The sequence below is a fragment of the Lutjanus erythropterus genome, chromosome 5, assembly GCF_056507025.1.
Source record: "Lutjanus erythropterus isolate fLutEry1 chromosome 5, fLutEry1.hap2, whole genome shotgun sequence".
In the NCBI taxonomy this organism is placed as follows: domain Eukaryota; kingdom Metazoa; phylum Chordata; class Actinopteri; order Lutjaniformes; family Lutjanidae; genus Lutjanus; species Lutjanus erythropterus.
In genome coordinates this window covers 23,173,143-23,197,002 of record NC_139321.1, presented here as the reverse complement: position 1 = coordinate 23,197,002, position 23,860 = coordinate 23,173,143, and the positions used below count along the sequence as shown (strand labels likewise).

Below are 23,860 nucleotides of genomic sequence, written 5' to 3'. Positions count from 1 at the left end.
GAGAGGCGCATACAGTGTTGTCTTTAGTTAAATTAAGAGGATTGTTTGTTGTTCGTTGTAAAGATTCACACTTAAATTTAACTTCTTCAATACTTTCTTTTATTAGTGGTGGTTATTTGTTTGCTCTGATTGTTTTAAAAAAGCTTTAAAAAAAAGCAACTTCCTGTTCCATTGCAACGCTTGTGGAGTTTTTTTTTTTTTTTTCCAAGCATAGTCTGAATCGCGGATTTACAAGAAAAACTTTGACCTCACTAAGATTCGGGGAAGAGAAATACTGTTTTTTATTCGAGCTGTCTGTAAACGCTTCAGGACATCTTTAGCACAGCAAAACAATTAGTGAAAGAATTACTCTAGCAGTGCAGTTGGCCTCATTATTTGTGTTTAATATACTTGAAAAAAACAAATGTTTTAAACTTTAAAAGGCGTAACATTAATGTTTGTTTGTGCTGTTGTTAATAAGATCATGTGACGTGATCTTTTTTAACATGTGCCACAGTTATTTGGGGAAAAAAAAAAGAATTCTGAGGTGTCTCTGCTTTATGGAGCAGTGCACCTGAGAGAGGTTAGCCATCAGGATTTTCTATCAGAAAGCTCTTTTTGGCAGAAATATTTCAGTAAGAAAGCCTTTCTGATATGTGGTGAACGGTCTACTTTGAACCAAACCATGAACTTTTCTTAAACAAAGCTGTTTTGTTGCTGAAACCAAACCAAGCTGCAAGAGGAAACTGAGAAAATATTATGATAATAATTTAATAAAAGTAGTAAGTCAATAACCTTTAAATAGGATTCAAATTTCCTCCTCTCCTGGAGGAAAATCCTGGACTTAATTCACATGTCAGGAAGTGTTCTTTCATTAAAATGGCATCAAAGAATAAAAAGGCGATCTTTATGAGTTCAGAATTTGATGTGTTGGTTAAAGAAAAGTCATTTTAAGAGCATCAGCAGTGGAATTAAAAGACCTGCTAAAGTAAAGGAACAGGAAAGCAAGTGCTGTTAATGGGATGCTACTTGAGGGTCGGAGTGTCACTGAAATGAAGAGGACATGTCTCAATATGAAAATGACTTCAAAGAGTCGAGACAAAGTTTCCATCACAGAGACAGAGGACAGAAAAAATGAGGATGTTCCCATGAACAGCAAATTCATAAACCTGCATGTGAAGATGTACGGCCAATACACCTGACAGCAGCTATTAATACATAATTAAATTAATGATGGTAAGCTTTATATGTAATTTTACAATTAAATTATAATTTGAAACTCAGTCAAACAGGATGATGTCGAAATAATTATTAAGTGTAATTTATTTTTAAAACTCAATATGTCTTCAGACTGAGGAAATATACAGTGATTAGTGAAAAACTTAAGCTTGGATCACAGCAGACCAAGTGCAGATGACGCTATGACAGGTCTGGACCAGTCGTAAATTGAGTTTGTATCTGAGAGGAAATTCAAACTATGAGAAAATTAGTGAATGTGACAAGTTCTCCTAAATCAGTCCTACAAACCACTTAAAAACAAATCTGTTCATACGAGTGGCTCTGACATGAGGCCCGTTGTGCTTCCAGTTGTCTCCGGCACCTCAAACAATAAAAAGTCTGAAAGTGTCTTCAAAGAAAGAAATATGATTTTTTTTTTTTTTTGGTAAAACCACAAACAAGACAACAAGCATTTAGACTTCTGGTCTCAGCGGTGGGACGAACACTTCCCTCCAAAGATTTCAGAGTTGTGCAATGTTGACAGTTACTGTGGGAAACGTTCCAGAGGAAATGCAGATTGGACATTATCCAAACAAAAATAGGAAGTGAGGAGAGAAGAACTTAAAGGCAGCACAATGTCTATACGCACAGCGAGGTGCAACAAAGAAAAACACGCTCAGAAATATTTGGCACCACATCATAATCAGCAGTATGTATAAACTTTACTTTGGAGTTTCAATGGTTAAAGCTTCATTCAACGCCTTTCCAGTGATTTAATTGGCAGCTTTTGCATTGATTGTCTCACTTGCACAAAAAAAAAAACAATACGTATATGAAATATTGATATACTACTATCTACTCTACAACATTTCAGCGAAAATAAAGATAATTCTTGATTTACACCATGAGATATATACATTATTAGACATCTCACTCATGATTCATTCAGATGCAAGCATGTTTGAAATGCCTGAAGTCACACAAATTTGCAGTCTGTATTTCTCACTATAGCTTATATGTTATTCTAAAATCTTCTTACAGTTGGCAGTGTAGGCTGACTGCTACATATGTATAGACATCGGTGAAGCTTACAAAACACTCATCTAACTCTACAGGAAATGAGAAGAGTAAAGTTGTGCCACACAAAAAAGACAAACAAACAAAAAAACTTTCACATTGTCAAACATGAACCATTGTTCATCTGATCCGTCACGGATCCACAGATTTCCCTGCTCAGTTCAGCTGTATTCCCTGCTCCCAAATCACACTGAACACTGCTTAATTAATTACATTAAAGTGGAACAATCACATGTTGCCACCGACTGACAGCTACTGTAAGTGTGTCACAAGAAACACAGCTATGACCAAAGCACAGAGAGGGAAACAACATGGTCATTCTTTGCCCTCTTCACGCCCGATTTAGCATGTTTGAACCAGGAAAAAGCGCTTGTACTCTTCAGATGTTCAATTAAAGGTGATCGGAGAACGAAACCTTGTTCACAGAGGTGGGAAGTAACTAAGTACAAATACTTTGTTACTGTAAACAGATTTTTCAGGTATCTGTACTTTACTTGAATATTTATTTTTCAGACATTTTAATTTTACTGCTTACATTTTAACACAAATATCTGTACTTTCTACTCCTTACATTTTCAAAACAGGCTCGCTACTTTATTTTTAAGGCATTTCAGGGAACTTATTGATTATTTTTTTTATTTTGCATCATTGCACGCTGCCTTCCCAACATCAAGACCAAACACAGAGAAAAGACGTTTCCTTGTGTATCCATCGGTGTATCACACGTGGTGCAATGAGACAAAAACAATGTAAAAGACAGAATAAGAAGGAAAAAAAACATAAGACAAAAACCAGCATTGAAGATGTAAAATGAAAATGACAGAATGACATAACATGAAAAGACGTGACGAGACGTAACAAAATTTAAGTCTTGAGGGACATAACAAGACCAAAACAGCATGAATGACATAACAAGATGAAAAAGACAATCGATGCAACAAGACACAACAAAACATAAACTACTTAGCAAGATGAAAACAATGTAACATGACATAACAAGACAGAAATTATGTAAGAAGACATAAGTTAGTTAATAAAGACGTAACAAAGCGAAACAGACAAAAGAGGGAGACTCGTCCTCAGAGAAAATGAAGTTCACTTAGCTTTGTACAGAAACAACCAGCAGAAATGTTCTTCAGAGGGCGACCTTTTACTTTTATACTTCGAGTACATTTCAGAGCCTGTGCTTTTTCACTTTTACTTGAGTAAAGAAGTTGAATTAGTACTTCTACTTTTACGAGTCTTTTTTTTTTGTAAATAATTATCTGTACTTCTACTTGAGTAACAAGTATGTGTACTTTTGCCACCTCTGCCAGTTCAGAGCACATAAAGACATGTAGTTCACTAAGTTTTGGATCCAGTGTTTGTGACTGTTAAGCTGCTTCCCCTACATGCAGTAAAATGGTGAAAAGGAAGCGAACCCACAGACAAAAGTGACTGAAATCTCCACAAAAACAAGACATTAATTAACATAGTGTACAATATATAATTAAGGACACTGTCAGAGGAAAAGACAAACTCCTTCAAATAAACTAACAGATCACACCTCAGATACACAGAGAATACAACAGGAGTGACATCAAGGTACAGCTTTGGACGCTTGTGTGGTTTGTTGACATGTTTCCTCCTTTCATGTCTGCAGTCGGTGTTAGACGTGGCAATTTCTAGTCATGGTCTGCAAAGAAGCAAGTCACATGCTTGCTGCAGCTGCTGGTCTGTCTGGCGAGCAGGCACGACAGGCAAAAAATAGCTGTGAAGGCGACTCCGCGACTGTCCAGCGGTTAGAACAAGCTGTGGTACTCTGGCTACAAACTACAGCTGATTCCACTTTTCCTCATTGCTTGTTGATCGAGATACATGATTGGTTTGCTGATTGATTGGCGTGTTAGGGCTTTCAACAAAACTGGTAGTTGTTGGTCTTCATCAGAGGCTGCTCCTCTTCCTCGTGGTCACAAGACTGGTCACAGGGGCCGTTGCAGCACTTGGGCTCGTCACACACTTCACCCTCTGTGACCTGCTGCTGCACATTCTGGTAGATTAACTGTGGAGAGGCATCGTTAGGATGGTGAGACTCGATCGGAGAAAGCCAAAATCTCTGCTTCTTTTGTCTGATTATTTGTTTGGGATCCCATTGGCCGTGCCCTAAAGTAAAGCTATTCTTCCTGGGCTTCACATTTTAAAACATGCATACATCTAAAACATACATCTACAATAAGAATATCTGAATATTATTTCATTCAAACAGAATTTTGTATCTAAAACATAATTATAGGTGGCTCGTTTATGTGGCAGAGGATGTTTCTCTGTCAGAAACTGTATCACTTTTAATCACTTGTAAACAGCACCCAAATAAGACTATATCACAAAAATCAAATTCATTTAATTGGTTGGACAACATTTCTAAATTTGTTGTGTCTATTGGAGAATTAAATGAAAAAAAAAGAGGGTTTCCTGAGGACATTGGCTGGAGTGTCACATGCTTTGTCCCACAGATAGTGAAACAAAGCATCTGACACTCTGGCAAAGCCAGGCTGAAGTCACACTAACTCACCTGTTCCTGCTCAAGTTGGTCCCCAAGTAGTCTTTCTATCATCTGTGTGATCTTGCTAAACGTCGGACGCTCTGTAGGCTCCAGATTCCAGCACACCTTCATGATCATGTAACTGAAACAACAGTGAATTATACTTAAAGACAAAAAAAAAAAGCATTGCTGGTGTACATTTTCAGGGTATTTATGTCCCGTACGCCCGATTTTCGCTGCTAAAACTTTGTGGTGTAACATTAAGAAACTTTATCAAGCCATATCAGACAAATAAGGAGAGGCTTATAGAGGTGCTGACGCAGTTTGATGAGAGAGACCCCTTCATAAGAACCCCTGCCCCTCCAGTCTCATTTTCCTGGCGTGAAATAGCAGTTACATGGCTTCCTAGCTTCGAGATCATGTGGCTAACAGGCAGAACTGAGGCCTGACTCACAGCAGAACAACAGATGATTAGGCCCTGACTCAGATTTAGTCCCCTCCGTTTCCACAGCATAGTTATTCCGGGTGGTGTGACAGCCACGGCAAATCAGCACACACAGATGTTAGGCCCCTCTGAGATACTGGGAAAAACACTGTCTTTATTTTCTCATTTCAGCGGCTTGTTAAGTTTTGAGTTCATGCGTGTTGTGTTTTAAGTTTAGGGTTGGGAGCAAAGCGAGTAAATTAAAATCAGGAATAATGGAAGTGCTTCATGAGGTTACCGCATGTGTCAGTTATTTCAGATGTTAGATAGGTCAGAAGACTGGCAAAGAAAAAAGGGACCTTTGTTCAGGCATAATGAACATTTGGGAAACATGCAGCTTGAACAGCCCGATGTTGAAGTCAACTTAGAATCAGTTTTTATAAATCACTGTTAAAGCTTATATCAAGTCAAATGTTACTAGTTGTGACTGCATGTTAACAAGAAGAACCACATTAACAACACTGTTTCTCAGCATCTCAGAAGTTTTGTGCTCACTATTGACTCAACTGTAAAAACGCAGCTGATAGTCACTTGATTCTGCTGTAAAACTCAACTGATTATCAGATGACACAAAGCAACAACACTGACTGGACAAAAAGTGGTTGCACCAACAAAGATTGGTTTAATCCAAGCAAAACTAGGTTTGAAATGAGTAAGTATACAGATTTGAAATTAAGCAGAGCTTTGTTGGACAATTAGAAAATAATCTCTGTTTAGTAAAACAGAGATTATTAGGGCTGAAATTAACTTTCAGCTGCTCCTTAATAAGACATTATTTTCTAGCTAGATAAAAACTAAACAAAATGTTAATGGTTCGCTTGCTAGTTAAAAAGATAACAAAATGTTAAATTGTTTGCTCGCTAGCTAAAAATTCTACAAAATGTTCATGTTTGCTAGCGACCTAAAAAGTTAACAAAATGTTATATGGTTTCTTGTTTACAAATGTCACAGAGTGTGCATGCATTCAGGGGACAAAATGGTTTTGGCAGCTGGTCAAACGATGATAGTTGATTACAGTTGATTACAGTTGTAATCAATGTATGTTTTGCACGGTTTGTAAATAAATATAAAAATCCTTGTTGACTCAATAATCAAATGTCATGAGTTGAATCTGTTTGTTTGTCTTTCATATCATAGTAATATACTGCATAAAATGTTAGCTAACAACAGCTGACTATCACGATAGTCTCCAGGTGTCTGAATTAATTTGCATGATTAAGTTTGCTCAAATGAATGTTTAGCCAAAAGGAGTTAGCTGAATCACAAAAAAACTTTATGGGCTCTTGACATGTCCTATTAATTTTGTTCAGCTTATTTGGTTTTGTTAGTTATTGAGCTGGTTAATCCGAAAATCTGAAAAGTCACTAAATCTGCAACACTGGCTGTGCTGTCTGTACACATGCTGCTTTCTGGTTGCACACTCACCTCTGATGACGTTTTGTTGGTGTATTGTTTAGCTAAAAAGCTAGTTAGCGTAGTTTGCCTAGTCATGATAGGAAGAAGCTTTAAATTCTCCTTTTAGAAAAAAGGTTACAAAACTTGCTATTTTAAAAGTTAAATGTTCTCAAATTTCAAGCTAATACTGAATCGGGTTTTAAATTGGAGCTGAACATTTCAGTGCAATAGAATTTAATTTAATCTAGGTTAAAAGTAAAAACTAAACTTAACTCTAGATAGAGGTTTAAATTTAAAACTGCCTTGATTGTTTGGTTGAATGAAGTTTGGTGCAACAATATTTTAAAGTTTAAAATGAATCATTGTTGGTGCAACCCAGCCTGAATGAACTGGACTTTGAAGGGTGAGCTTACATCTCAGGAGGGGCAAAGTCTGGTTGGGACATCTGGTAGCCACGCTTCACCATCTTGTAGAACCTGGAGTCCACAGCCATGCTGGGGTAAGGACTCTTTCCTAATAGAGATGAATATCCTGTCATTTTAGCAAGAAAATCGTGAAATAAATGTGTCTAAATGTAGGGTAAATGCATGCATGTGTTCTGACCAAGAGAAAAGATCTCCCACAGGAGGATGCCGTAAGACCAGACATCACTCTGGACGGTGTAGACACAGTCAAAGATACTCTCTGGAGCCATCCACTTCACTGGCAGACGTGCCTTCACAAACATACACAGTAAAAAGCATAAAGTGTTTTTTTAAGTCTAGTCTCTAACGTAATTAATTAATTAAGTAAATGTTAGCTCTAATCTACTCAAAGGCTTACATTGCCTTTCACCACATAGTTGGAGTCATTCATGATATCACGTGCCAGACCAAAGTCACAAATCTTGGCCACTCTGCGGTCAGTCAAGAGGACATTCCTGGCAGCCACGTCTCTGTGAATACACTGCACACACACACACACACACGCACGCACGCACACACGCACACACACACACACACACACACACACACACACACACACACACACAGTTTGTTTTGGGTTGCAGTCTCCTACATCCATTGTCAAGCTATGATGAGTTAAGAGTGTCATGTGAAATACCCCTCATCGCCAACTCACAAACTATTTTTACAACCTTCATTCACCAGATTGAAAGCAATATTTTTTCATGTAAATTTGTTTGCTTTTCTCAGAAATCTGGCGGTGATTTTTTTTTTTTAGTTGTCTGGGCAATTCCCGCTTTTTCTGGGATCACAGTAGTACTTTCTGTTTTCGATGTTTGTACATTTGAATCCTTTCTGTGGTAAAATAACTCACGTTTTTGGCAGCCAGAAAGTCGAGGCCTTGAGCCACTTGAAAGGAAAACCTCAGCAAGTCATCAATGTCCAGTGGCCAGTCCACGGCCTCCTCACACACACAGTCTTTTTAAGAATCAGGCAGAAATATTAGTAAGAAGGACATGACTTTTTTAATTAGTATGCTGCTGCATAATGACTGAATTTGTGTTTATTTAAACTGAGACTTGGGGAGAAAGTAGTTTTTTTACCTTGAGATGATCCTATATTTGGCAGCTGGCTTGGTCTCATCTCCAGGTAACTGCTTGAGGACGTACTGGAGATCCCACTGTCACTGTTGGGTGGAAAAGACAAGAGGACATAATCAGAGTGGGATGTTGGTCGTATGGAAGAGAGCCACATGTTGCCACGTGTGAAAATTTTAATCACAGAATTCTGGGTTTATCTCAGAATTTAGACTTTGATGTCAGAAGTCTGATATTAACGTTTATTGTTATTCTGACTATATAGTCTGAATTCTGAGTTTAATCTAAGAATTCTGAGAATAGTTAGAGTTTTGGGAATAAAGTCAAATTCTGAGGTTAATCTCTTCTGACCTCTAACATTAAAGGTGAATGTTATTCTAACTCTAAAGTCAGAATTCTGAGAATAGAATCAAAGTCCTGAGTAAAATCTACGAATTCTGACTTAAACTCAGAATTCGCACTTTAAACTCCATACTCAAATATTTTTTCCACACGTGGCCCTGATCCTCCGTTCAGCAGAAGTAGATAACGTTCAATGATTATCACCACTCCTCCGTCATTAGACCGGACACGTCTGGTGATGTACCTTCTAATGAACTGTTTCTGATTGCAGATGTTCTTGTAGTCATTTGAGTTCTCCATAATGTCAGGCATGTTCATAACGAAGTTCACAAACGTCTCTGCCTTCTGGCGAAGGAAGTTCAGGAGATCACCAAGGCTGCAGTACTCTGTGATCACAAGCACTGGTCCTGATGGGGGAAAACACTGTTATAGCTCTTTCAACAAAGAGAACATGTTTGTATTAAAATCACTCAGTTCTACTAGATTTCCCTAGAAGATGATGACTGGAAGTATCAAAAACATGCTTTGACAATATTTTAATTTAATCAAACATAACAGAACAAATGCAGGATACTGTCTAACCTCCATAGGTGCAGGCTCCCAGTAAGTTGACAATGTTCTTGTGGTGACCCAGGTGGCTCAGGATCTTCAGCTCAGACATCAGGGCCTCCCTTTCATCTGAATGAGCACTGGCTGCAAGAGCACAATGTACAAAAACACAGATTGCAGTCATATATGATCCTGTCTGATCATGTGAAACATAATTTAGGATTTCACCAGGTGATGCTTTCAAGTGCCTAAATCAGACATATTTTTCACTTTATCTGGAACAGATTTCAGACTTGCTTATGTAAAATCTGTAAAATCGTAGGTCATGACATCGGCTCACCTTTTAACATTTTCACGGCCACGCGCATTGCGTTATCCTTCTCCTTTCCCAGACCATACGCTGTGGCCTCAACGACCTTTCCAAAAGCTCCTGCACCCAGGATCTTTCCTGGTTGGACAGAAAACACAACAAGAAAGCAGTTTGAATATAACCTCAACTAGATCTATTGATCACAATCAGATTTCATATCTAATTTTCTTTTTCTGATTTTATTATGTTACAATTTAATAGTTTTATAATCAAAATTCTCTGGCACACTAAATAATTGCACTGTATTTGAGCCAGTCTAGGATAATATGTTACAAACCAAGCTTCAGCTTGTCTCTTGGGAACTCCCACTTCTCATTGTAAGGCAGCTGTGTGGGGTCAATGAAGGTGTAGTTGTTTCCATCTCTTGCTTCAATAATCTTCCATCGGATCTCATACCTGGGTTTCTGAAGATGAAAATAGGAGCTAATAGTCATAAACCAAAACAATAAAAGGCCGTGTCCCATGGAAATATCTGGATGGCTTAACAATATTTTACCACTTGTTGGTTACATCTTACCTGCTTATATTTGTAAAGCAGAAACACCAGCAGCACCAGGAGAATGGCCAGAATGCCTGCTGCTCCGGTCAAGGTGGAGGTGAAGAGCTTGTCTGCACAATCAAAGACCCATATTAATGCATAATTTAACATAATGACTGACTGTGTCATACAAGCTGATATTCTCTAATGTTCCTCTGAATACTGTTGGCATATATATAAGGTTTTATTTGCACAAACAGATATCTCTGTTTTATTTTGTTCCCTCAAGTTGTGTTTTATGTGTGTGCTCTTTAGGGTAAATCAACTGTTGTTTATTCAAGTATGGCTTTTATCTGTTTTTGTAAATGATCTGTTAAATGTTGAGCGCCACAAAACAAAACAACAGAATTACAGAGTTTTGTGAGGACTACAAAGGGGTCAGCTGACTATAACAACACAATTTCACAAACCAAACAGTGGATTTAGTTTACACCATCCATGTGACTGTACTAGAGACTGAAGAGGCAGAACCATGGAGAAATGACTCCAAATTGCACAATTCGTCTGAATTATAAGCTGTCAATTACTGTTGTCAGTGCTGACATGAGTTTCTCACAGTTGCGCATCGCAAAACAGTGACATCAAACTTATACTTGCACATATTTCAATTAAGGGTGGAAACGTCAGCAAATTGCTGAAACATCTTTCTACATGGGCTTAATTTCCAGGAATGCCATGTATCTGGCACAAATGCCACTGCTTCCCAAACGAGCAGCACATCGGCTTCTGAAGGTAAACATCAGGTTATAATAACATTCGTTCCACACAGCAGACTTCTTGTTTGACTACGAAAATGTAAATAAAAAATGCTGTAGAAATATTCTTTCATTTCCCTTTTAGTTGACAGACAGACTGGTGCTACGGCCAGCTCTCAGGCTACAGTCAGCTCGATTAAAACCGATCAGGAATCAATAAGGGAATCCATAAAGAATCAGACCGATACGCAGCTTCAATAATGGCATTGATAATGATCAAATCTTGTCAATAGACCAGCCATATAGATATGAAGTAGTAAGGTGAACAGAGGTGTTATCAGTGATACTAATTGACCCATTTAAGTCCCATTCCTTTTTGCTCTGTGCTCCAATGACATTTGAGCAAACTTGGTAACTGGCAGCACTTTGGTCAACTTTCTCCTTTCCTGTTTCCTTACTTAGATGGGCTTGGTTCCACTACTGTGAAAAGAAAACCATTTTTTTTTAACATTGTTAAAAGATGTTGCTGGTGGGAACTGTAAAAGCAACATATAGCCTACAGTATATAGTCACATCTTAAAAACATCCCATGTCTGTACAATAACAAACTGGCAAGAACAGAACCTGTGATCACAGTGACGTTTATCCAACACTCACCAGAAACCTCCATGGCAAAAGTGTCGCTGCTGACGCCAACCAAGTTGAAGGCCACACACTCCACCGTCATCCTCCGGCTGGACGGCCCCACGGTGAGTACGCTCTCCACCTCCACGGCCCCGTACTCCTCCCTTTGGACTTCCACTGTAGGAGCCTGGAGGGGGATCGCCATCTGCAGCCCCGTGTTGTTTTCATTGCACCTGCCTCATTGCAATGCACACACAGTTAGTCAAAGGAACATCACAGGAACCCTGGTGCTATGACCTTGCTTCTTTGCTCACTGTTATGGGTGAAAATTTTGGTTAAAAGGCTTCAGTTTCTGACTACTGTTCCCTGTGCAGTGATACTTACGTGGGTCGTATTCCAAAACACTGGTACCAGATGATTCTGGGAGCAGGATAGCCAAATGAGGTGCAAGTGAGTGTTGTTACATTTTCCCATCTCACCACAGCAACAGGTCTCTCTGCCAGTGAGCAGAAAATCAAGGATAAGAAACACCCACGGCACTGATCAGATTTGAAAGAAACATAAATTAAGATGTTTACTGATTTGATTTGTTTACTGTGACACTTACGATACATTTGGACCTGGAATGTGATGGATGCATTGGCCAAGTTACTCCTAGCATAAAAGGTGTACTGCCCTTGTTCCTGCGCATTCATTCTCTTCAGCAGCAGACTAGCATGGTATCTAAAAAAAACAAACCAAAAAGGATATTCAAACTGAGAAAAAGAGGAATGTCTACAAGATCCAAAGTGACTAATTCTGTGGGTTAAATTCAGACAGTTCCTATGTATCATCACAGAGAACGTCAACAAATTAAAAAGAGAACACCACTCTTCCCTCTAGCAGCAGTTTCATGACCTGAGGAAATATATGACCTCAGTGTTCCCTGTCAAATTCACCCAAAATGCGCAGACAGCATGTTTTAAATCCAGAGTTGCTTCCCTTTCCTGTAGTACACTTGATTGTTTTTTAAATTTAAACTCTGCTGACATCTTGGAGCAATCGGAGGCCACTTTTGTATAGCTGTCCTCTCTTTTGTCTCGACCTCTGGCCTTTGCGTTGTACCTGTTGTTGTATCTGATGAGCCTGTGTTCCTGTGTGGACGTGTTGGGAGATGTTGGCGTGTGCCATCTGTGTTCTATGATGTGGGGGTACGCTTCGATGAGCACGCTGAGCTCCAGATCTTCTCCCTCGTTCACCTCAACCGAGAGACCCTGGTGGGCCAGTTTGGGGGACAGCTGGGGCAACAGGCGGATGTAGGGCTTGTCTGTTTAGTAAAGTCCAAACAGTTTGTTTTCAGTGGGTAATAAATCAATATGAAACACAGCAAGAGTGTTTCTGTGGCTTACCTACAACCAGAAGGTATGTGGTTGAACTGTTCACCCCTGCTTCATTAGTGCCGATGCAGGAAATGTTTCCTGTGTCTGCAAGGTCCACAGCAGAGATGGTCAGTATGCTCTGTATGTCCAGGCGATTTTCTCCGCTGGAGCGAACCTTCTCCTCTACTGTTACTTTCTGAAGACAGAAAAAGAGGAAATAAATCAGAGTTACAATTATGATTTTCTACTATAATCAAGAAAACTCACAAGATGCCTCGTACTGACCGACTTGGTGGTGTATTTCCAGGTGACGTTGTAGTTGAAGTTGGGGTTGTGTGTTGTGCAGCGAATCTTGATTTCCTCCCCAACAATGCGCACATACTCATCTGTCTCCAAGAAGACATACGGAGGGAAACGAAGCTCTAGAGAAAGAGAGAGAAAATCATAAATGAGTATCACACTTGATGCACATATCACCTCAAATGACTCCAAGACTAGTTTGCACCAACAAAGATTGATTTAATATTTTAATTTAATTTGAACATGAGTGCAACTCAGAATTCAGCAAAACTATAATTAAGCAGGGTAAGAGGCATGAAAACCGCTCTCTATTCCCTAACAAAGCATTGCATTGTTTGGTAGCTAATTAAAAACAAAAAAACTGTAATATTGTTGGCCAGCTACCTAAAAAGTTAACAAAACATTAGCTATATTGTGTGATAGCTAACTAAAAATTTGGTTAGCTTGATTAGCCTACTCATTTTGGCTCAGCAGGGGATTTTGCTCAATCCATCTCAAAAAGGCAGCAAGTTTAAATGTCCTCAAGGCTAAATTTAAAATTAAAACTCGGTCACAGTTGAAACTGGAGTTTTGGTGCAGCAAAATTTAATTTAATTTAGGTTTAGAGCAAAACCTAAACTGAGGTTTAAATTTAATCTTACTCAATTTTAAGCTAGTTTGGTGCAACATAATTTAAAGATGATCAATAATTTAATTAAGTTTAAAAATTGATGCAAGCCAGCCTGGTTGATCATCCCTAACAACCAAGTGGTCTCACTCTGAATGACGTTGATGGAAAAGGCCTTGGACGTCCTCTCCACTCCGTTCACCTTGGCTGTGCAGACGTAGTCGGCATTGAACCTGGGATGGAGGCTGTGAATGAGAATACCACGGTGCCTGTAAACTGTGTAATTCATCCCTGGCGGCACAGTGGTGCCGTTGTCCATGCGGAGGCCCAAGTCTGTAGCGGTCGGGTCGGTCAGCAGGCAGGGCAGCAGGTAGTCCTCACCCTCCTTCCTCACCACCCGCAGGGATGTACTGCTGGTCCAGAACAAACGGTTTGGATCTAGACAATTTATTAGATCATAAAAAAAAAAATAATAATCACACAAATGAATGACCAGTGTGGACAAGCACCTACAGCTCAACATGAGTCCTTCCGGTCTGCACATAGAATAGTCATTTATCAGAGCTCACCATTTATGTACACATGCACTGAGGAGGTCAGGTCTCGATGCTGGGACCCTGCAGTGTAAAAACACTTGTATGTCCCAGTGAATTCTGCAGAGGGACGTTCCACCTTTATGGTGCGGACGTTCCCATTGCCTTTGGACACAAACCGTCTGTGTTTGGCCAGCCTCGTTTGCCAGTTTACAGGCCCGTCACCTTCACACTTCAGATCCAGAGAGGTCCCGGGTTTGACTACCACCTCAGTACTCTCCACCACCTTAGAGTTGAACTTGATCACCGGACGCCTCCATTCCGCTGAGAGGGAATTAAAATATAAATTAATTAATGCATTTACTGATTTTTTAGACAACAGAAACACATAAAAGAACTAATTATTCAAACTAGACATTGTTGCTGAAGTTCTCAGAGAGTATTTTTGCTCTGTTATGTGTTTTCTCCTTGATAATTCAAACCTTAGCCAGAGCTGTCTTGTCTGCACCATGATTCTGATTTATTTTGGTAGTACTCTCATGAATTCAGGAAGCAGATTGAAGAACTGGATCCTGATAACATCCCTCAATCCTTCTTGCTTCTGCTTTTTAATGTTGCCATCTCAACACTAGAGATATAAAACATGTTAATATACGAAACCTTCTCAACTGTTGCTGTTGTATTTTTGCTGAGGCCATAACGTTCAACTCTAAAATTGAGGACACACATATTCAAGAATTGAATGGAAAAGAAAATATTACTTTTCAGACAACTTTTATGGAGAAACAGCTAAAAAAAAGACCTTAACCCTCAGGGAGTGCTAAAGCAAGTTTAAATGAACAGTTCTTTCTTTTATCACTTTGTGGAGGATTTGGAAGTATGTAGACACCCAGCTAGACCAATTATTGCACATAAGATTTTCGGGGGGGGACTGGATCACTTCTGGGACAATTCTTGACACTGGAGAGACTGATTGTCTTTCCTGTTAACCTGAAGCATTTTTTCATTTAGAAAGTCCACACTTCTGGTAAAGGTTATAAAAGTTTCCATTTAGAGGTTTGTACAGTGTGTTTTGAAGCTCGAAGCAGAACTGAGATTCCACGATCAGCATTTTTCTATTCGCCACAGCGCACAAGATAATGGAGTGATACCAGGAATGAACGTGGATTGAAACCAATCAGCATTTTAGTTTTGAGCCTCCTTTTCCTCCCAGTTCGATGATCTAAATGAACTATTCATCCAACCTTGATATGACCCCAATTATACCTCAAACAGTAATCCACCAGAAAGCAAAGCGAATCCACTGAGCCATAATTAAACCAAACAACAGATGCTTTTATGTGCTCAAATGCAAATACATGAAATTGCAATTTGATGCTCAGCGGCCGATAGCCATATATGTGGTGTTCAACTTCAACATGGCAAAAAAAAAAAAAAAAAAAAAGAAAGTATCACAAGAATGACCCCAAAAAACAACTCATGATGCTGTAGACAATAACTGTACTGCTGATTACAAACAAGAGAGTGTCAGATCTCAGATGGAGAGTGTCTGAACTGACCACGAGTTTATGCCATGAAATGCACGATGAAATCTTAGAGCTTCTTACACGAGAAGCCGTGTTTGAGAGTATTACATAAATAATTGGTTAGATGTGGCACAGACAACTAGGTCTTTTAAATGTTTATCTTATTTAATTGGATTTAATTCAAACGTTTGATGTACTTTGTTATTTATTAAACCTATTAGAGCATTTAGAATACTGTCTTTTTTCTATTTTACTTGTGTTGATTGTTTTATTTTTGATGAAACTAGCAGTAGCTGTTAAAAAACAATCAGGATGATAAGAAAAGACACTGAATACACTGCAGCTGTAGATTTTAAGAGCCAGTGTTTGTCAGGCCTTACCTGAAGCAGCAGAGGCCACAATCCCCAGCAGCAGAGTGAGGTAGGACTGCATCCTGGATCAACTTCAAACCTGCAGTTTGAATGTTGATGTTTGCTACAAAACACTCGTCTTTGTATCTGTGGTGTTAAAGAGAGAAATGGAAAAAAAAAAGCACCTCTGAAGTTGAGCTATCACTCATCCCCCTCGTTAACTTCTCCTTTCGTTCTGGTCAGAAAAGCTTTGCCGGTAAAAATGAACAATAATTTGTTCTACAGCCCCGTTTGTCTTCTTATGTGTAAATCAGGAGAACAGACAATATGAAATATTTGGAGGAGCTTTTCATGATTACAGCTCACCTCAAAATATAATAAAGTTATGTGATGTGGAAGCATCACTCAGTTATTTCAGATGTACTCACCTGCAGATGTCTTCAGCCTAACAGAGGGGTGTGATACCTTCCGTGCGGTTGATGTTTCCAGCATCCAGAGCTGACACAAGGGTCCCTTCTTCTTCCCTTTCTGTTCGCCTCTGCCCTTCTTCTGCCTGCTGCTTGTTTACAGTCTCTTCTTCTCAAAAGAAGTCACACAGCAAACATGAAATCTCTCAGACAGCAAGAAGTGGTGGAGGGTGGAGGGAACTCTGTGTGTGTGTGTGTGTGTGTGTGTGTGTGTGTGTGTGTGTGTGTGTGTGTGTGTGTGTGTGCGTGCGTGTGTGTGTGTGAGAGAGAGAGTGTGTCTGTGAGTTTGTGTGGAGGCGGATCACCATATCACGCTCAACAAATTAATGAGCCACTGTCAATTTGCCCCAGAAAGGCGCAATTCTCTAGAGATATCTGTTGAGGTGAGACTAATCACCTCCATCACTGTTGAACCGTGGCTGCCAGGCGTTTCTAGCCAGGAAAGAAGCGTGGACTCGTGGGAGAGGGAAGGAAAGTCAAAGGGCTCTTAGAAATCTGACCTAGTAGTCAGAGAAAAAGCACTCAGATATGAGAGTGTAGAGTAAGAAAAGTCATTATGGACATATGCAGCCTCTACAGTAATTAATATTAGCCAGTCTAGTTACTTAACAGTTAACTAATGTGTCTAGTAATTATTTACTAATGGTGTTCATTTATCTAAGGTATTTGATAGTAGTGTAGTAATAGTCAGCATTAACTAACAGTTACAATAATACAAGTTAAGTAACTGTTAATGTGTCTTGTTAACATGTATTAAGGGTTTACATGTTAATTTACATAGCTAGTTAATGGTTATTGCCATAGTAACTAATGTTGATAACATCTTTACAAACTATTAAATAATGTATAAATTAATACCTTGGTTAACATGCTCAGTAAGTGATTACTAGACACATTAGTTTAACTGTCAGTTAACTGTTAATTGTTATTTCGTATTACCAAATGTTAATTAATGTACCATCATTATAAAGTGGTAGCCAAATGAGTTATGGGAGTATTTTACAGATTAATTCAACTAGAAATTACTGAATGTGTAGGATAGAAATTTAACTTGATATTAGTGAGACCATCAGGAATTCTCTTAAAAAAAGGATTAATATGTTTTGCTGTTTAGTTTTCATGTTTTAGTAAATTATAGGCAGAGTAAAGCAGTTACATGAATTCACATGCCTGACAAAAGATGCAGACCCCCAGTACTACTATGATAATACACATTTATTGTCACATTTACAACATATAAAATGGCACATATAAAAAATACATTTGTAAACGTTAAGAACTGCTTTGGTACCATAGCTTGTGATACAGTGATCATGTGCATTTGCTACAGAAAGTTACAATGTGTTGTTTTAAATGGTGGAGTAAGTATACTGAAAGTTGAAATCCTGTGTAAGTGAATGTTACGCAATGCAACAGAAAATTAAAAGCATAATTTTTACATGTACACATATGGCTATCTAGGTTTTCTTGAGCACAGTAGCCCTTCATATCAGCAAGCAACTATAGCTGCAAGACAAAAATCTCTCATTTTATATACAAAGGCACTTGTGCCACATTGTGCTAAGGCAGTGATACGCTGTTTATTACTTTCACTTATGAGAGTCACCTGTCATCACAGAAACCGATTTACTGTAACAGCCACATATTTAAGTCAGAAGTTGAATTATTCTCTATATCTTTATTATATTTATGTATATCTCCATTATGAATATCCACATTTATTCTAAATAAAGTGCAAATCTGGCACAGAACTATGAAATGAACCTACATAAGACAAGTCAAAAAAATTCACAATTGACACACAAATACATTTCATATAATTCTCACAAAAAAAGAAAACTGGTAACCTCAATATGGCATTTGAAAACCAAAAAGATTTTTCATAGTAAAACAGTGCATGTAGAATCTGTCTGCATTTCAGGCCAGTGGATACAGTTGTTGCTTGTACTTAAGGTAAGAAAAATGCAACGTAAAGATTTAATTCAGTTACTGACTTTCCATGGTTCGTCATGGTTTAATACTAATGATTCTGTATTTTGTTTTCATGTGTTTAAAGTTGTTTTATGGTTTGTCTTTATTTTGTGGTTATGAAAACTAAAGAAATTGTTCATAAAAAACAAAAAAAAAATTACCCGCTTTTCTAAAAATCAACACTGTTTATGAACCATAAAGGGAGAATAAAGTAGTAACAGCCAAAAAGGGACATTATGACTAAATATGACTAAAAAATCACAAATTTTATAAGGCCTCATAAGAAGTCTCTGGCTACAAATACAGTAAAAGGATCTTAACTTACTGTAGACTGATTCTATAGGAATGTGAGGTGAGTACCGTATTTGTATATTGTGGCAAGTTTCCGATAAATGGACAATGCTGTCATTATTTCTAACCACGCTGTAGTTTCAGAGGTACTAAGTGTGATACAAAAACTCAAAGAAGGGCAAAACTTTTTGAGTGCTTAGTGGAAATACAAAGATTGCCTTCTCAGTTTCAATTTTGCTACATTCTAGTTTAGTCACGTTCCCTTTTTTAGGCTCGTTTGAAAAAAGAATTCCCAGAAAAGCGCTCTGTTTTCTCAGGGCTGCCTACATGTGGCTACAGGAAGCTGTCCTCTACCTCGGGCGTTCCTGAGGAGCCCAGCAGAGCGTCTCTCTCACTGGTGTCCTCCAGCCTGTCCTCCTCTGGAAGAGTGTCAGCCCTGTCCTGCGACATGGAGTCGGTCTCCTCCTCCACAGAGCTGAGGGCAGGAAAACAAAACACGACTTTACACTGAGCACTCAGTCATTTATGAGTCACAGAAGAGCACACCAGAGTCAGTCAGTGTTTATTAATGTCTCTGTGTGGTACTGGTCCTGATGTTCCCTATTTTTTTTTTCATCTTCCTCCCAGCAACCACAAACCATTTTTAACAGAAAAAAAAAATTACTTGCCCATTTTGTGAACATTCAAAATAAACTATACATCTTTTGTTTAACGCTTAGCACATCAAATGTATTTTCTAGAATTAGAAAAGTTTCCAATACAACTTTTTGTACAGAGAAATCTGTACTTCATATATGTGTGTACTCTGCAATGTGCAGTAAATCACTGGGGCAAATCAATTTGCTGCCAAATTAATCTAATGTTTTTTTTTTAGTAATGAATAATACAAAGGCAAGGCAACAAGGCAGCACTTGTTCAGGACTTTAGGCAGCATCTGCCTAACATCATAAATAAATTTGAAAAGAAATTATATCAGTTAGCTTATTATAAGTGGGATAACTGAAACGAAAACTTTTAAAAGGGCGGCACCTAATGCATTATTTTTTTATTGGTATTTATTAATCTGCAGATTATTTTATCAGTTAAATGAGTATTTGTTTTGGCCTTGTCTGATAATCAGACTAAAACCCAGACATACTCAGTTTGTGATCAGAACATACAAAAGCAGAAAATACTCACATGTGACCCTTCCTAAACCCCCCCCCCCCCCCCCCTTTCGCTCTGTGTACCAATAACAGTTGAGTAAGCTTGGTACCTCAGTCGGGTTTCTCCTGTCCTGTTTTTTGTATTTAAATGTGCTGTGTGCTAGGCTCTATGTTGAAAACCAAATTTTCAGGTTAAAAGATGTTGCTGGGCGACACGTTAAATTGTCAAATGTTGGCAAAATGCAAGCTTACTAGTTGTCTCACATCAAACATTAGTTAGCTAGTTGGCTAACATTTGGCTAACATGAGCTAAAGCTATGTCACTTTTACAGGATGTACCAAGTTTGCTGAATTGTTATGGGGGCACAGTGCAAAAAGGGGCGGGACTTAGGAACAGTCAATTCGGAAGATGAAAACAATAACTTTCCATCACTTTTGCAAAAGAAAAATGTAATGAGTCAATTATTAATACAGTTGCTGATTAATTTTCTGTCATCTACTAATTCCTTAATTAGATTGTCTTTTTGCACCCCCATGAGAATAGCCACATGGCAGCGATTGACCTACATTCACCTGACCTCTTTAGCCATAAAGACCAGCAAAGTCTGCGTAGGGAGGAGAGGATAGTGAATGAAACAAATAGCATTGTAGGTTATGGATACCTGGACGCTAATAGCAATATTATTTAAATGGCTGTTGAATAATTTTGTTACTGATTGCCTGATGTGTCCAAGAGATCCTCACTGACATCAGTCCGTGGATCTGGACCAACAGTGCATCTCTGTTTACTCTCACACGAGGACCAAAGACCTCAAACCCGAACCACAATGTTAAAGGTATGAACTGTGCTCCAGATGTAAGCAAAAGAATTGCTCCGCTGCCAAAACTAAAACTAAACTAAATCCAAGTTATTATAGAAACAACAACTTTGATTATATGTGTAAATATATCAGGTTTTTGTATGGTCAAACATTTATCTGGACTTTAAAGCCAACTTTGCTTGGCTGTGTGTTTATATTTGCTATAAAAGCATGTCTCCATGTCCGCCTCCATAATGCAGCTATTGTCTCAGCTCAACATCTGGATGAGTGGGTGTGTGGTGGAACAAACACTGCTCTTGTTAAGCAAATACATCCTCATCTTTCTCGCAACTCCACCATTTGGCACACATCTGGAGCATTTTTCTCAGCGGTTCTGTACCTTGCAGGGCTTTCTGAGGGCTCGTCAGTGAAAACGTCCTCTGGCTTGGGGTCTGGGATGGGAATGATGTATTCGTTGTATGAAGTAATGACGTCCTGTGTGTCTGCCCCTTGTCTGAATTCTCTGGGGCTCGGGCTCTGGTTGTAGGGGTCTGGGGGGAAGGAGAGGCCGATGGGCGCCGATGGGGAGCCGAATGCTGGGTTGGCAATCGGGAAGGGTGAGGAGAGTCGGGGTTTGGTGCGGGCGACTGCCGGGTGGTCACTCTTCAGGAAGTTGTCGTTGATTTGGTTGTATCTCTGTTAAGACACGATAGTTTGATTATTTGAGCAGTGAGGAATGTAACTGAATGGTTTGTGAGCTTGAAATTCCAGAGTGCAGATGTGACGAATGCTCTGACATCACAGCTGGCAAAACCATCAACTTTCACCACTGAGGAATCAACATAATGTCTGTAATATAAATTGTAGTCTTCCTGTAAGTTTTCTTCTGAGCAGTATAGATCTGCACAGTCTTAGAAGTTTCTCTGTCTGTATTGCAGAGTTCAAACACACAGAGTCCTATTCAGATAGTCTCCACTTAACCATATCAGCGCAAGACCAAAGTTTAAAGAGACAGTTGGGATTATTTAGTGTGGGATTGTATGAAGTACTTGTCAGACAGTGTATTAGCTACAGTACATGCCAGCTGGCACGCCTCCTGTGTGGAGGAGCAGAGATGAGAATCAGCTTGGAAGCTGAGCAATGAACTGCTGTGGACAGAGTCAAGTCTGCCTAAAAAAAACCCTAAAACAAGTTCAAGTGCAGCTACATTTAGAATATTTTCAACACTTTGTTGTCAGGCAACCTTTTCCAATGGAAAACCACAGTTTCCACACTCTCCAAACCAGCCACACTCCATCTGTGAAATTGGTAATTTCTACTGCTGCCTTACTCAGCTAGTTTGTTTGTATTATTGTGACTTTGGTGAATCCAAATGTTAAAAAAAAAAAAAAAAACAGAGTCACACATTAACATACACAAACTTGCAGATGGAGGCAGCAGTAGACCAACAACTAGTAAGTAAAATTACTGATTTCACCTATGGAGTTTGGTTGGTTTGGCAACATTTGGCATATAACAGTGGTTTCCTGTCAGAAAAGGCTGTCTGATGGAAAAATGAAGCAGCGAAAGTATTTGTCATGCACTTACACTGATAGGAATTTCTCTTAGCTGGATATTTTTAAGTGGCTAAAATAACTTTTGTTGTGGATACTCTGCACAAGACTTCATTGCTTAGCTTCCATGCTGATTCTCCTCTCTGTTTCAAATAATCCAAACTATCCCTTTATTTATGTATATACCTATATACCTATATTTATTTATTATTTATGTATTTTGAATGCGAATCAGGCCTGCAAACATCCACAAGGGGGCAATCAGGCTGACTGTGAGTGAATAAGTGCATAAATGAGTAGATGAATAATTTAATTGTTAGATAACATCACCTAAGTATAAAATAACATCTGAACATCACAATTATGTGTCCAAGATCACAGTTTAATGTGGCACTGAAGCAATGAAAAAATAAAGTTGCCCTCCCAGTAAATTAATTCTAAAGAAATTATGTAATTGAAAATTTATTTAACTGCTGGCTCCACTTTTAAATGAATTTACACATGATCAAAACACTTTTTGAAGATTTTGTTCATGTCATCCCTGATCTGAACTGCTGCATTATAATAAACTAAAGTGGGAATATGGGAGACAGTTTACTTCATCCTGATATCTTTCAGAATAATTCTGGTATATTTATATATGAGCTCTATTTTTTTTTTTTTTTTTTTTTACATATTGTGCAGTCTAAATGAGAAAGAGTTATAAAAGGTTGAACTGGTTCAGTTGATCTCCTCAGCTAGCAGCTGTACAATGTGTTGCAACACAATCGCTGAGAAAATACATTTACTAAAAGTGTTAATTTTTGCTACTGATAGGCTCAGTTTGTTATTCATTCAATATCATGGAAAGTGTTACTATAGAGATAGACATTTTTTAAGAGCTTTTGCTCAGCCAGAAATAGCTCTTATATTGCTCTCCTCAAAGCAGACAGACTCCATTTACGAAAAAAAAAAATCAATTTCAGTTGCTGGTTTGCCAGTGTGTTATAAAATGTTATAAGTGTTATAAAATGTTAGATGGAAATACCCCCTGGGCTACATTTTTTTCCAGTCACTACTACACATGATATCTAAATAAAGTACCTTTTTGTAGCTGTCTGTCAGCATATTCCCCACACTGTGGACCAGGAAGGAGAACTCGGGCCTCTTCTCAAACTTCTCATCCCAGCACTTCTTCATGATCTCATAACTGTAACACAAACAACATAATTCGTTTCTTATTCTACATTTTCATGTCAGAGTTACTGGAGAGGAAACATCAGGATTACAGTGAGACTCACACTTCATCAGAGGCATGAGCGGGTTTGGCCATGCGGTAGCCTCTCTTCAAAGCGCTGTAGAACAACTCATTCATTGGCAAATCAGGGTAAGGAGTTCCTCCTGCAGAAAGCATTTCAAATCAGCAATCTCAAGTCGTGCACAAGCTGGAAATCTAAACTAGATCTAAATGTTAAACTGTTAATGGAAACTAAGATAAAACCTAAAGTCATGCACATTCTGAAATGTGTATAAAACAAGACATTTGACGTGTGCAATTAATGTCGTGTTATTTTCCTATAAAAACAGCACTGACATCGTAAAATATATATGGTTCTGAAAAGTCGATGAATATCAGATTGAGGCGAAG

At 38.6% G+C, this 23,860-nt stretch overlaps 2 protein-coding genes across 2 annotated transcripts in view; both read right to left on the bottom strand.

Annotated features, from left to right (window-relative positions):
• Nucleotides 1–1,882: 1,882 nt before the first annotated feature.
• csf1ra (colony stimulating factor 1 receptor, a) lies at nucleotides 1,883–16,593 on the bottom strand. The gene is made up of 22 exons (XM_084719271.1): nucleotides 16,435–16,593; nucleotides 16,037–16,153; nucleotides 14,167–14,454; nucleotides 13,748–14,035; nucleotides 12,976–13,112; nucleotides 12,721–12,886; nucleotides 12,437–12,638; nucleotides 11,940–12,055; nucleotides 11,717–11,828; nucleotides 11,366–11,565; nucleotides 9,993–10,084; nucleotides 9,753–9,879; nucleotides 9,446–9,553; nucleotides 9,139–9,249; nucleotides 8,801–8,963; nucleotides 8,221–8,303; nucleotides 7,992–8,095; nucleotides 7,497–7,619; nucleotides 7,278–7,389; nucleotides 7,088–7,187; nucleotides 4,826–4,937; nucleotides 1,883–4,315 (listed from the first exon to the last, which is right to left on the bottom strand). The coding sequence occupies exons 2-22, from the start codon at nucleotides 16,086–16,088 to the stop codon at nucleotides 4,169–4,171; spliced, it is 2,943 nt and encodes a 980-aa protein (XP_084575397.1). The 5' UTR covers nucleotides 16,089–16,153; nucleotides 16,435–16,593; the 3' UTR covers nucleotides 1,883–4,168.
• Nucleotides 16,594–17,670: 1,077 nt separating this feature from the next.
• pdgfrb (platelet-derived growth factor receptor, beta polypeptide) overlaps nucleotides 17,671–23,860 on the bottom strand; it is a 41,608-nt gene continuing 35,418 nt past the window's right edge. Inside the window, exons 20-23 of the mRNA XM_084719270.1 lie at nucleotides 23,514–23,613; nucleotides 23,317–23,422; nucleotides 21,081–21,376; nucleotides 17,671–19,210 (exon numbers count right to left, since the gene is read on the bottom strand). Of these exons, the coding sequence (XP_084575396.1) occupies nucleotides 19,069–19,210; nucleotides 21,081–21,376; nucleotides 23,317–23,422; nucleotides 23,514–23,613 (644 nt within the window). The 3' untranslated portion in view covers nucleotides 17,671–19,068. The remainder of the gene's footprint in view (nucleotides 19,211–21,080; nucleotides 21,377–23,316; nucleotides 23,423–23,513; nucleotides 23,614–23,860) is intronic.